Source organism: Coregonus lavaretus (assembly GCF_964263955.1).
Source record: "Coregonus lavaretus genome assembly, chromosome: 32".
Lineage (NCBI taxonomy): Eukaryota > Metazoa > Chordata > Actinopteri > Salmoniformes > Salmonidae > Coregonus > Coregonus lavaretus.
Genome location: NC_140019.1, coordinates 24,666,716 through 24,680,696, shown reverse-complemented (window position 1 = coordinate 24,680,696; position 13,981 = coordinate 24,666,716). Strand labels below are relative to the sequence as shown.

At 43.6% G+C, this 13,981-nt stretch overlaps 1 protein-coding gene across 1 annotated transcript; it reads left to right on the top strand.

Annotated features, from left to right (window-relative positions):
* Positions 1-226: 226 nt before the first annotated feature.
* On the top strand, positions 227-12,488 carry LOC311107485 (malignant T-cell-amplified sequence 1-A). The gene is made up of 6 exons (XM_084149981.1): positions 227-412; positions 615-767; positions 1,486-1,583; positions 1,684-1,817; positions 5,867-5,934; positions 12,259-12,488. The coding sequence occupies exons 1-6, from the start codon at positions 402-404 to the stop codon at positions 12,338-12,340; spliced, it is 546 nt and encodes a 181-aa protein (XP_084006107.1). The 5' UTR covers positions 227-401; the 3' UTR covers positions 12,341-12,488.
* The last annotated feature ends 1,493 nt before the right edge of the window (positions 12,489-13,981 follow it).

Sequence of the window (13,981 nt, the reverse complement as noted above, 5' to 3'; positions counted from 1 at the left end):
CATGGTCTAATAATGTGTTTTAATATACCCAGCTATGTTTTACTGTCTCAAGTTTTTGGTTTACTGTCTAAAGTTAGGGTTTAGAACGTATTTTCAATGTATAGAAAGGACAAGGAAAGGAAGAAAGTATAGAAGGAAGGGAGAAAGGAAGGACTCATCTTTAAAATATTCGAATGGGGCCTTCGGGGTCGGAGCCTGCCGTATTTTGCTCGAAACTGTCGCATGCATGTCGCAAGTTGACGTCACTTGCTGCCTATAAACTGCGAAACAGGCGTGGGGGAGACTATTGAATTGATATATGAAATACATGTTATTGTATTTTTGTTTATCAAAGTCAAACATCAAGCAAAATAATAGACTTGTCTAGGTAGAGAAGAACACAGTAAGCGCGACCAACGAGGATGTTTAAAAAGTAGGTATTATGCATGATTTCCCTACCTAACTAGCTATCTACATGACCAGGCAGCTAGTTAGCTAACTATAGCCATTTAGCTAGCTAACTATAAAATGTTGTTAGTCTTCCAAATAGACTTATCAACTGATAACTCTTGATTAGCTTTCATTTGAATGAAGGGTCAAACTAACATGAATGTGTTTCCATTGTCTCGTTTCAGATTTGATGAGAAGGAAAATGTTTCCAACTGTATTCAGCTGAAGACCTCTGTAATCAAAGGCATCAAAAACCAGCTGTTGGACCAGTTTCCAGACATTGAGTCATGGCTCAACCATATCATGCCAAAAAAGGACCCTGTCAAAATAGTGAGATGGTAAGTCAAGAAGATAATATTTTCCCCCTTATCAGTGGCCGTGTTAGACTGTATGTACAGTCCATGGTTTCAGATCAGCAAGTCCATGATGCATTGTGGGTAAATGGTGACCGACTGACTGATCTACAAATAATAATTAGTAGTTATTTATGATCATGCAAGGTGATTTGTAGATCAGTCAGTCGCAAGTCACCTGCAATGTCTAACAAGTCCATTGTCTTTGAATATTTGTTGACATCAGTTTGACTAGCCCAAGATGGACTGAAGGAGTGTAGGCTAGTCTACTCCTTACCGTCCAAGGCCATTATAAGTTATGTCAAGAGGCGAATTGACTCTGGCAGCCAAAACAGTCTGATACTCCATATAAACATGAATGGATTCTCAATTGCAATTTGGTTCTAGAGATGTAAGGCCCTCTACTTTCATATCACATCAAAATAATTTTACAAATCCAAAAAATACACTTACTGTACATTTTAACAGTTGCAGCCAACTATATTGTTTTAGTTTCAACACTTTTCTAGCTTCCTTCTTCCGTTACACACAGGTGTTCAGAGATGCTGGATAGCTATTTAGAAACCGTGTTGGGATTGTTGTACACATTGGCCGCGTTGCATGATTCGGCTGAGAACCCAAGAGGGCTGGGTACAGCCACGCTTGGGTGAACAAGAGAACAGTTTGACATGTTATGTGTTGTGTTCTGTCATCCAACCTGCAGCCATGAACACATTGAAATCTTGACGGTGAATGGAGAATTGCTCTTCTTCAGACAAAGAGAAGGCCCGTTCTACCCAACCCTCCGACTGCTGCATAAGTGTAAGTCCTCTGCTCTTTTTGATGTGCAGTTGTCTGATAAATTACTGTGTGATGTGTTGCAGTGTACTGTTAAGTAAGTTTCTCTGTTCATATTTTACAGACCCCTTTATTCTTCCACACCAACAAGTAGACAAAGGGGCCATCAAGTTTGTCTTAAGTGGAGCCAATATCATGTGTCCTGGATTGACGTCCCCAGGCGCCAAACTCTACCCCTCTGCCTCAGAAACAGTAGTTGTATCCTTCCTATGACCGATTATGCTGATCATGTATGTTCAGTACAACATCTTACCGGGCTGTTTTCTCAGTGTCTATTAGTAAAAGTGTTTATTTAGGATCAGGCCCCCCGTCCCCCATCCATGTAATCATATTCATTACGATCATGATGATGCTTTCAGAAACTAGGAGGTCCGAGTTCCCAAGTTGGAAATGGCTTACCACTAGATTGGCCCTCAACAAGTCAGAGATACAAGCGGGAAACTCAGACCAGAATTTTGATACCCGAGTGTATGAGTTGTGACGTTTCATCACTGACCTTTCAATTCTTCGAACAAAAGATGGTAAAACAAAGCCATTTACAACCTTAATAATGTGTATAATTTTGCAGTTTGACCCATATATCTGGTTTTACACATTTTAAATGTAAACGAGCTTACTAACTTATTAGCAATGTTTAGGTCATTGGTTGAAGAGTTGTTCTGACTTCAAAAGTACTCGAATGTTGTAGTTATGACTCACCAACTGGGAGCTAATGAGCTCCTGAGAACCTTCCGAACGCACCATTATGTCAAATCAAATCAAACTTTATTTGTCACATGCGCTGAATACAACAGGTGTAGACCTTACCGTGAAATGCTTACTTACAAGCCCTTAACCAACAATGTGTGCACGCGTGACTAAGTCGCTTTGGATAAAAGCATCTGCTAAATGGCATATTATATAATATTATATTATAAGAAAGAGTTAAGAAAATATTTACCAAATGAACTAAAGTAAAAAATAATAAAAAGTAACACAATAAAATAATGAGGCTATATACAGGGGGTACCGGGTAAATGTGCAGGGGTACAGCTTAGTCGAGGTAATTTCTACATGTAGGTAGTGGTAAAGTGACTATACATAGAAAATAGACAGCGGGTAGCAGCAGTGTAAAAACAAATGGGGGGGGTCAATGTAAATAGTCCGGGTGGCCATTTGATTAATTGTTCAGCAGTCTTATGGCTTGGGGGTAGAAGCTATTAAGGAGCCTTTTGGTCCTAGACTTGGCGCTCCGGTAACACTTACCGTGCGGCAGCAGAGAGAACAGTCTATGACTTTGGTGACTGGAGTCCTTGACAATTTTTTGGGCTTTCCCCTGACACCGCCTAGTATATACAGTGAGGGAAAAAAAGTATTTGATCCCCTGCTGATTTTGTACGTTTGCCCACTGACAAAGACATTATCAGTCTGTAATTTTAATGGTAGGTTTATTTGAACAGTGAGAGACAGAATAACAACAACAAAATCCAGAAAAACACATGTCAAAAATGTTATAAATTGATTTGCATTTTAATGAGGGAAATAAGTATTTGACCCCTCTGCAAAACATGACTTAGTACTTGGTGGCAAAACCCTTGTTGGCAATCACAGAGGTCAGACGTTTCTTGTAGTTGGCCACCAGGTTTGCACACATCTCAGGAGGGATTTTGTTCCACTCCTTTTTGCAGATCTTCTCCAAGTCATTAAGGTTTCTAGGCTGACGTTTGGCAACTCGAACCTTCAGCTCCCTCCACAGATTTTCTATGGGATTAAGGTCTGGAGACTGGCTAGGCCACTCCAGGACCTTAATGTGCTTCTTCTTGAGCCACTCCTTTGTTGCCTTGGCTGTGTGTTTTGGGTGATTTTCATGCTGGAAAACCCATCCACGACCCATTTTCAATGCCCTGGCTGAGGGAAGGAGGTTCTCACCCAAGATTTCATGGTACATGGCCCCGTCCATCATCCCTTTGATGCGGTGAAGCTGTCCTGTCCCCTTAGCAGAAAAACACCCCCAAAGCATAATGTTTCAACCTCCATGTTTGACGGTGGGGATGATGTTCTTGGGGTCATAGGCAGCATTCCTCATCCTCCAAACACGGTGAGTTGAGTTGATGCCAAATAACTCGATTTTGGTCTCATCTGACCACAACACTTTCACCCAGTTCTCCTCTGAATCATTCAGATGTTCATTGGCAAACTTCAGACGGCCCTGTATATGTGCTTTCTTGAGCAGGGGGACCTTGCGGGCGCTGCAGGATTTCAGTCCTTCACGGCGTAGCGTGTTACCAATTGTTTTCTTGGTGATATGGTCCCAGCTGCCTTGAGATCATTGACAAGATCCTCCCGTGTAGTTCTGGGCTGATTCCTCACCGTTCTCATGATCATTGCAACTCCACGAGGTGAGATCTTGCATGGAGCCCCAGGCCGAGGGAGATTGACAGTTATTTTGTGTTTCTTCCATTTGCGAATAATCGCACCAACTGTTGTCACCTTCTCACCAAGCTGCTTGGCGATGGTCTTGTAGCCCATTCCAGCCTTGTGTAGGTCTACAATCTTGTCCCTGACATCCTTGGAGAGCTCTTTGGTCTTGGCCATGCTGGAGAGTTTGGAATCTGATTGATTGCTTCTGTGGACAGGTGTCTTTTATACAGGTAACAAGATGAGATTAGGAGCACTCCCTTTAAGCGTGTGCTCCTAATCTCAGCTCGTTACCTGTGTAAAAGACACCTGGGAGACAGAAATCTTTCTGATTGAGAGGGGATCAAATACTTATTTCCCTCATTAAAATGCAAATCAATTTATAACATTTTTGACATGTGTTTTTCTGGATTTTTATTTTTATTCTGTCTCTCACTGTTCAAATAAACCTACCATTAAAATTATAGACTGATCATTTCTTTGTCAGTGGGCAAACGTACAAAATCAGCAGGGGATCAAATACTTTTTTCCCTCACTGTAGGTCCTGGATGGCAGGAAGCTTGGCCCTAGTGATGTACTGGGCCGTACGCACTACCCTCTGTAGCGCCTTACGGTCAGATGCCAAGAAGTTGCAATACCAGACGGTGTTGCAACCGGTCAGGATGCTCTCGATGGTGCAGCTGTAACTTTTTGAGGATCTGGGGGCCCATGACAAATCTTTTCATTCTCCTGAGGGGGGGAAGGTGTTGTTGTGCCCTCTTCACGACTGTCTTGGTGTGTTTGCACCATGATAGTTCATTGGTGATGTGGGCACCAAGGAACTTGAAACTCTGGACCCGCTCCACTACAGCCCCGTCGATGTTAATGGGGGCCTGTTCGGCCCGCCTTTTCCTGTAGTCCACGATCAGCTCCTTTGTTTTGCTCACATGGAGGGAGAGGTTGTCCTTGCACCACACTGCCAGGTCTCTGACCTCCTCCCTATAGGCTGTCTCATCGTTGTCGGTGATCAGGCCTACCACTGTTGTCTCGTCAGCAAACTTAATGATGGTGTTGGAGTCGTGTTTGGCCACGCAGTCGTAGGTGAACAGGGAGTACAGGAGGGGACTAAGCACGCACCCCTGAGGGGCCCCAGTGTTGAGGATCTGCGTGGCAGACGTGTTGTTGCCTACCCTTACCACCTGGGGGCGGCCCATCAGGAAGTCCAGGATCCTTAGCTTAGTGATGAGCTTTGTGGGCGCAATGGTGTTGAACGCTGAGCTGTAGTCAATGAACTGCATTCTCACATAGGTGTTATTTTTGTCCAGGTGGGAAAGGGCAGTGTGGAGTGCGATTGAGATTGCGTCATCTGTGGATCTGTTGGGGCAGTATGTGAACTGGAGTGGGTCTAGGGTATCCGGGATGATGCTGTTGATGTGATCCATGACCAGCCTTTCAAAGCACTTCATGGCTACTGACGTGAGTGATGTGGGGTGGTAATCATTTAGGCAGGTTACCTTCGCTTCGTTGGGCACAGGGACTATGGTGGTCTGCTTGAAACATGTAGGTATTACAGACTCAGTCAGGGAGAGGTTGAAAATGTCAGTGAAGACACTTGCCAGTTGGTCCGCACATGCTTTGAGTACACATCCTGGTAATCCGTCTGGCCCCGCGGCTTTGTGAATGTTGACCTGTTCAAAGATCTTGCTGACATCGGCTACCGAGAGCGTTATCACACGGTCGTCCGGAACAGCTGGTGCTCTCATGCATGCTTGTCAGCCTGTAATGATGTTATACACCAACATTGGTGTTTTGACACTTCCTGTTAGTATCAAGTGCATGTGAGGTGGTGTTTCCTTGACAATTGGTTTCAGGCCATAATGGCGGAGGGCAAGCAACATGCGCTTTGTGTCGGAGTCATGAAGATGTCTGCAGAAGACATGTAAGTATCACGTCATGTGCTTTTTCCTATTTGGGTCTTTCTATAATCTAGGGTACCAGGGAGGATTTCCTACACTGAACAACTTGTTACAGCTGTTGATAAATCATTGATAATAATCTGCAAAAAACATTATTCATGTCATTACATTAAGATATAAGGGGGTATAGCTATATTCAATAAAATTCACGAGTTGATGTTTAACCCTTTATCATGGTTGGTGTCTTGATGGATCTTTCCCAAAATCGTGTGACCTGAAACTTTTCTGACCTTGCATTTATGGCAGTGTAAGATGCCGTTATATCATATACACTGCTCAAAAAAATAAAGGGAAGACTAAAATAACACATCCTAGATCTGAATGAATGAAATAATCTTATTAAATACTTTTTTCTTTACATAGTTGAATGTGCTGACAACAAAATCACACACAAATTATCAATGGAAATCAAATGTATCAACCCATGGAGGTCTGGATTTGGAGTCACCCTCAAAATTTAAGTGGAAAACCACACTACAGGCTGATCCAACTTTGATGTAATGTCCTTAAAACAAGTCAAAATGAGGCTCAGTAGTGTGTGTGGCCTCCACGTGCCTGTATGACCTCCCTACAACACCTGGGCATGCTCCTGATGAGATGGCGGATGGTCTCCTGAGGGATCTCCTCCCAGACCTGGACTAAAGCATCCACCAACTCCTGGACAGTCTGTGGTGCAACGTGGCATTGGTGGATGGAGCGAGACATGATGTCCCAGATGTGCTCAATTGGATTCAGGTCTGGGGAACGGGAGGGCCAGTCCATAGCATCAATGCCTTCCTCTTGCAGGAACTGCTGACACACTCCAGCCACATGAGGTCTAGCATTGTCTTGCATTAGGAGGAACCCAGGGCCAACCGCACCAGCATATGGTCTCACAAGGGGTCTGAGGATCTCATCTCGGTACCTAATGGCAGTCAGGCTACCTCTGGCGAGCACATGGAGGGCTGTGCGGCCCCCCAAAGAAATGCCATCCCACACCATGACTGACCCACCGCCAAACCGGTCATGCTGGAGGATGTTGCAGGCAGCAGAACGTTCTCCACGGCGTCTCCAGACTCTGTCACGTCTGTCACGTGCTCAGTGTGAACCTGCTTTCATCTGTGAAGAGCACAGGGCACCAGTGGCGAATTTGCCAATCTTGGTGTTCTCTGGCAAATGCCAAACGTCCTGCACGGTGTTGGGCTGTAAGCACAACCCCCACCTGTGGACGTCGGTCCCTCATACCACCCTCATGGAGTCTGTTTCTGACCGTTTGAGCAGACACATGCACATTTGTGGCCTGCTGGAGGTCATTTTGCAGGGCTCTGGCAGTGCTCCTTGCACAAAGGCGGAGGTAGCAGTCCTGCTGCTGGGTTGTTGCCCTCCTACGGCCTCCTCCACGTCTCCTGATGTACTGGCCTGTCTCCTGGTAGCGCCTCCATGCTCTGGACACTACGCTGACAGACACAGCAAACCTTCTTGCCACAGCTCGCATTGATGTGCCATCCTGGATGAGCTGCACTATCTGAGCCACTTGTGTGGGTTGTAGACTCCGTCTCATGCTACCACTAGAGTGAAAGCACCGCCAGCATTCAAAAGTGACCAAAACATCAGCCAGGAAGCATAGGAACTGAGAAGTGGTCTGTGGTCACCAACTGCAAAACCAGTCCTTTATTGGGGGTGTCTTGCTAATTGCCTATAATTTCCACCTGTTGTCTATTCCATTTGCACAACAGCATGTGAAATGTATTGTCAATCAGTGTTGCTTCCTAAGTGGACAGTTTGATTTCACAGAAGTGTGATTGACTTGGAGTTACATTGTGTTGTGTAAGTGTTCCCTTTATTTTTTTGAGCAGTGTATTAAGCATTAATCAGTTAAATTTGACATTGAACTTGATCCCTTTTAAGATTCCTGGATCTATAGTGTTCTCGGAAATGCAGTGCAGCTATTGTGGTGGACAAACCACTCCGAAGGCAGTCCGATCTCAATATATAAAAGCTTTATTACGAGTATGCATGCAAGGGAAAACCAATTTGACTCGCTCCTTGATCACAAACATTTATACAGACCCAGGATGGGTGGGGTGTTGAACATGCCCTTCGAATGTGTCTGGTACTTCTGCTTATCAATAGATTGCTACACAGAAAGTTAGAACAGGGCAGTTTAGAAACAGACTGGTTATATTACAAAAGGGTAAATTGAATCACTGTGATTTGAGCATATCAGGGAACAGAGCAACCTTACAGACAAGACAAGGAACAGGATGACCCTTCTTCAGGTCATATAAGATATCAAATGTCCTTTTCCACAATCCTCCCTTTTTATGGTATCTCAGCATAACTAGGCCTGGTACTGGAGCTCAGTAAACCAGGGGTTTCAGACTTCCCTGTCTGGGGGAAAGGGCATTTCAGTCATAAGAATGTTCTGTCCCTCCTCTTCCAGAGAGGGAGCAGAGGGGACAGACAGGTAAACATTATTGTTCACACTTTGGGTGAGAATCCGTTTGACACAAAGGCACATACAGCAAGTTACCAGCCAACGAAAACGTAGAGAACAGAATAACAAAGGAACAGATGTTTACAGCATTGATTAGCTCACCATTTTCCCAGGAGAAAATACTATCCCAGAATCGTTCAGTCACAATGGCTGATATATTTTTTTTATTTTATTTGACCTTTTATTTAACTAGGCAAGTGTAGTTAAGAACAAATTCTTATTTACAATGACGGCCTACACCGGCCAAACCCGGACGACGCTGGGCCAATTGTGCGCCGCCCTATGGGACTCCCAATCACGGCCGGTTGTGATACAGCCTGGAATCGAACCAGGGGAACTGTAGTGACACCTCAAGCACTGAGATGCCGTGCCTTAGACCGCTGCCTTAGATTGTTCTACCATCAGTCTGTCAGCCTCTCTCACCTGATTACTGACAGACTCATGGATAATGGACAAGGCCTTCAGATTTTCCCCATGCTAGTATAAAGCGGCGGTCACTATAGCGGTTATATTGAATTTCTGCAATAGGATCCATTTCCAGGTAGCATTTCGTGTCTCCTCATGTTATGGGGTGAAAACAGTCTTCATGGGCATACACATCCAAAATGATGTATGAGATTGCAAAATACAATGCTTCTAACCAAAAGAGTCACCTTACCTTAATACTTAAAACCTAAATCAATACTGTCACTAATGTGGTTCTTCAATAATTATGCGTAATACTTGTTGGATGTGCATTTGGTGTCCAGCTGATTAGTTAAGTGTGATATTTTCTCACACATCATCTGATCCAGGAAGGAATTTTCCGAATGACAGTCATGTGACGAATAGCTGTTGTGATAGCTCATGCGATGTTCGTGAGGAATGTCCAGAATATTTTGGTGTCTCATTCATTACATCAGTGAAGACAGTTGTGCCTGGATCCACGTTGGCTCTAATATCCGTAGATTTAACAGAAAGCATCAATGTAATGAGTTCGTTTTCATATGTTTTTGTGCCCCGGATTGGACACTGAGTCTACTGTGCGGAATTCTATAGGATAGACTTTTCCGCAACACCCAACGCGCTTCCTATTAATTATTCTGGATATACAGTGCATTTGGAAAGTATTCAGACCCCTTGACTTTTTCCACATTTTGTTACATTACAGCCTTACTCTAAAATTGATTTTAAATGGTTTTTTCCCCCTCATCAATCTACACACAATACCCCATAATGACAAAGCAAAAACAGGTTTTTAGAAATTTTTGCAAATGTATAAAAAATAAAAACCAGAAATATTACATTTACATAAGTATTCAGACCCTTTACTCAGTACTTTGTGACAGCACATTTGGCAGCGATTACAGCCTTGAGTCTTCTTGGGTATGACGCTACAAGTGTGGCACACCTGTATTTGGGGAGTTTCTCCCATTCTTCTCTGCAGATCCTCTCAAGCTCTGTCAGGTTGGATGGGGAGCGTTGCTGCACAGCTATTTTCAGGTCTCTCCAGAGATGTTCGATCGGGTTCAAGTCCGGGCTCTGGCTGGGCCACTCAAGGACATTCAGAGACTCCTGCATTGTCTTGGCTGTGTGCTTAGGGTCGTTGTCCTATTGGAAGGTGAACCTTCGCCCCTATTCTGGGGTCCTGAGCGCTCTGGAGCAGGTCTTCATCAAGGATCTTTCTGTACTTTGCTCCGTTCATCTTTCCCTCGATCCTGACTAGTCTTCCAGTCCCTGCTGCTGAAAAACATCCCCACAGCATGATGCCGCCACCACCATGCTTCACTGTAGGGATGGTGCCAGGTTTCCTCCAGACGTGATGCTTGGCATTCAGGCCAAAGAGTTCAATATTGGTTTAATCAGACCAGAGAATCGGGCTGTCATGTGCCTTTTACTAAGGAGTGGCTTCCGTCTGGCCACTCTACCATAAAGGCCTGATTTGGTGGAGTGCTGCAGAGATGGTTGTCCTTCTGGAAGGTTCTCCCATCTCCACAGAGGAACTTTAGAGCTCTGTCAGAGTGACCATCGGGTTCTTGGACACCTCCCTGACCAAGGCCCTTCTCCCCCGATTGCTCAATTTGGCCGGGCGGCCAGCTCTAGAAAGAGTCTTGGTGGTTCCAAACTTCTTCCATTTTTAAAATGATTGAAGCCACTGTGTTCTTGGGGACCTTCAATGCTGCAGACATTTTTTGGTACCCTTCCCCAGATCTGTGCCTCAACACAATCCTGTCTCGGAGCTCTATGGACAATTCCTTTGACCTCATGGCTTGGTTTTTGCTCTGACATGCATTGTCAACTGTGGGACCTTATATAGATAGGTGTGTGTGCCTTTCCAAATCATGTTGTAGAAACATCTCAAGGATGATCAATGGAAACGGGATGCACCCAAGCTCAATTTTGAGTCTCATAGCGAAGGGTCTGAATACTTATGTAAATAAGGTATTTCTGTTTTTTATTTTTAATACATTTGCAAAAATTTCTAAACCTGTTTTTGCTTTGTCATTATGGGGTATTGGGTGTAGATTGTCAAGGGGTCTGAATACTTTCCGAATGCACTGTAAATAGCAACACATTTCATGCCTAGTGGGCTTATTCACAATATGATCTGGTAATTTTTCCATGTTACACCTGCAATTTTAAACAATACAAGGAGCTTGAAAGTAGCCAACTTGAATATGGAGCTCAGAAATTCAAGTAGGCTACTGGTATAGGCCTACCTTGAAAATCAGACATTTCCTTAATTTGGTGCATGAAAAGTCCTTGTAATTATTGTAGCCAATTTGTAAGTTCTGCTCCCATAATAATTATCAGCGATTTCATTTTTGATCTGTTTTTGTGGGAGATGTGGCCACTTTCGTTTGTTTCCCGCTGCTTCAATTGAAGGGTGTTGCCCTACTTATTATGAGGATGACATCATCTGTTGTCATCCATACAAATCCTTCCATTATGTGTGCCTGTGTTGGCCACAGGCTACAGAAAAATCACCATGCATCCAATCTATTTAGTCAGGCAATGTCCACATTATTCTCACATATTTTAGAATGTAATAATAATTTGAATATCAATGCATTGCCAAGGCCTAAAAAATGCATTCTTCTTAAAAGGAACTTCACCCAAAAACAACGCTTTTGGTATTTTGTTTCATTGGGGCGGCAGGTAGCTTAGAGGTTAAGAGCGTTGTGCCAGTAACCGAAAGGTCGCTGGTTCTAATCCCCGAGCCGTCTAGGTGAAAAATCTGTCGATGTGTCCTTGAGCAAGGCACTTCACCCTAATTGCTCCTGTAAGTCTCTCTGGATAAGAGCGTCTGCTAAAATGTAAAAAATTAAAAAAATTAGTCTATTGTTGATATAAGTAACTTTCAAAATACAGAAATCTGGCACTTATGATGCATTTTGCATCATATGCAACTTTCAAAATACAGAAATCTGGCCCATATCTTGAAAACCTGATGCTGACATGCAAAATATTTTGGGACTATATCAACAATGGACTAATAGTTTTTAGGTGGAGTTTTCCTTAAGTGGTAATGTCACACATTGGCCCCCTTATTTATAGAAAGACCCATTTATACCACAAATGTACTTGCATGTATGTATGTGTACCTAGTGCAGGCTGCTGAGGGGACGGCTCATAATAATGTCTGGAACGGAGCAAATGGAATGGCATCAAACACATGGAACCCATGTTTATATTTGATACCATTTCACAAATTCCGCTCCAGCCATTAACACGAGCCCGTCCTCCCCAACTAAGGTGTCACCAACCTCCTGTGTTGTATGTACTTGTGCAAACATGCCTAATGCTATTCCATTTCACTTTTTGTGAGCAGAGAGAAAGTCAACAAGGGAGTAGGAGTTGAAACTGTTCACTATCTTAATGATGGACTGTGGCACATGAAGACGTATAAGTGAGATGTCATTACCAACCCCCCTGGACAACGTGAAGTTCTTGACAGCGAGGCTGCCAGTCGATTGTTTACACCAATGGACTTAGCTGTGTAACTAGCTGGAGGCTTTGAACCAATCCCCAATTAATGCACAAATAAAAACCTGCATTCAAGTTATTTTCCATTCTTTTGCACTGCCTTTACATTTCATGGTTTCTTTGCCAAAGTCGATGGGATTCACTGGCTACAAGGAGCAAAACACATTTGAAATGGATTGTAGATCATAGTACCATGTATATGCTGTTGCATGGATTTATGACGTTAAATCAATAAAGAATACACTCTTTAGCGAATTGGAGGCTAACTGAAGATAAACCTCCTAAATAAAAATGGTCACATTATTCTCTTTGCATTGAACATTTTAATTGCCAACATTTCGGCTCGCAGGTCTTCATCAGGTGTTGTATGTATGGGAAAACAAGTAATCTAGCAGACACTATATTAAATCTACTCCAGGGTGTACAATAACGCTTGATGGGGCATGAATACAGGCATCACAGGTAAACATTCCAAAAGAAAGTGGTCACATTCACAGTTCAATGAAATTATTTTATAAAGAGCAAAATTGTGTTCAGGATAGTGTTTTTGGAGCTCTGTGGGAGAATCTCAAAGCGCATGAATGAAATGAGACTCCACTCAAGCGCCCTTTGAATTTCAAATTCACCTTTATTTATAAAGCCCTTTTTACATCAGCAGATGTCACGAAGTGCTATACAGAAACCCAGCCTAAAACCGCAAGCAATGCAGATGTAGAAGCACGGTGGCTAGGAAAAACTCCCTAGAAAGGCAGAAACCTAGAGAGGAACCAGGCTCTGAGGGGTGGCCAGTCCCCTTCTGGCTGTGCCGGGTGGAGATTATAACAGTACATGGCCATTAAGGCCAGATTTTTCTCCAGGATGTTCAAACGTTCATAGATGACCAGCAGGGTCAAATAATAATCACAGTGGTTGTAGAGGTTGCAACAGGTCAGTACATCAGGAGTAAATGTCACTTGGCTTTTAATAGTCGGGCATTAAGAGGTTGAAATAGCAGGTGCGGTAGAGAGAGAGAGTTGAAAACAGCAGGTCTGGGACAAGGTAGCACGTCCTGTGAACAGGTCAGGGTTCCATAGCCACAGGCAGAACAGCAGAAACTGGATCAGCAACACGACCAGGTGGACTGGGGACAGCCAGGATTCATCAGGCCAGGTAGTCCTGAGGCATGGTCCTAGGGCTTAATTTTTTACAGAGGAATCCCAAAGTATGTGTAAAGTGTTAAAGGAATTTAGTTGGTTGTGCCAGACATTTTAATGATAAGTAGTAGCTTATTGTTTTTAAACTTCCGAGAAAACAACTGATTCAAAGGAGGTGTGGCAGATTTCAAAACGCTTCAGAGATAGGGAGCCGAGAGGATACAGTTGTGCTATAGAGAAGAGGAGGAGGACACCTCCGTTAACTTATTAACAAATTCACACTCCTACATATGGTGGCCCCTGTTCAGTTTCTGGGTCACAAAGGATACTTTTTCCCCAATTGAGAATATGCTTCTAGCATTGGTTGTTGGATAAGCTGTGGGGGTGGGGGGGCTAACCTGAACGTGTCCAATTAGAAACAATCATTTCTGTGTC

Coding starts and splice junctions, on each gene's coding strand:
- LOC311107485 (XM_084149981.1), top strand. Junction 768..1,485: donor CCTGTCAAAATAGTGAGATG/GTAAGTCAAGAA, acceptor TCCAACCTGCAG/CCATGAACACATTGAAATCT. Junction 1,818..5,866: donor CTGCCTCAGAAACAGTAGTT/GTATCCTTCCTA, acceptor AATTGGTTTCAG/GCCATAATGGCGGAGGGCAA.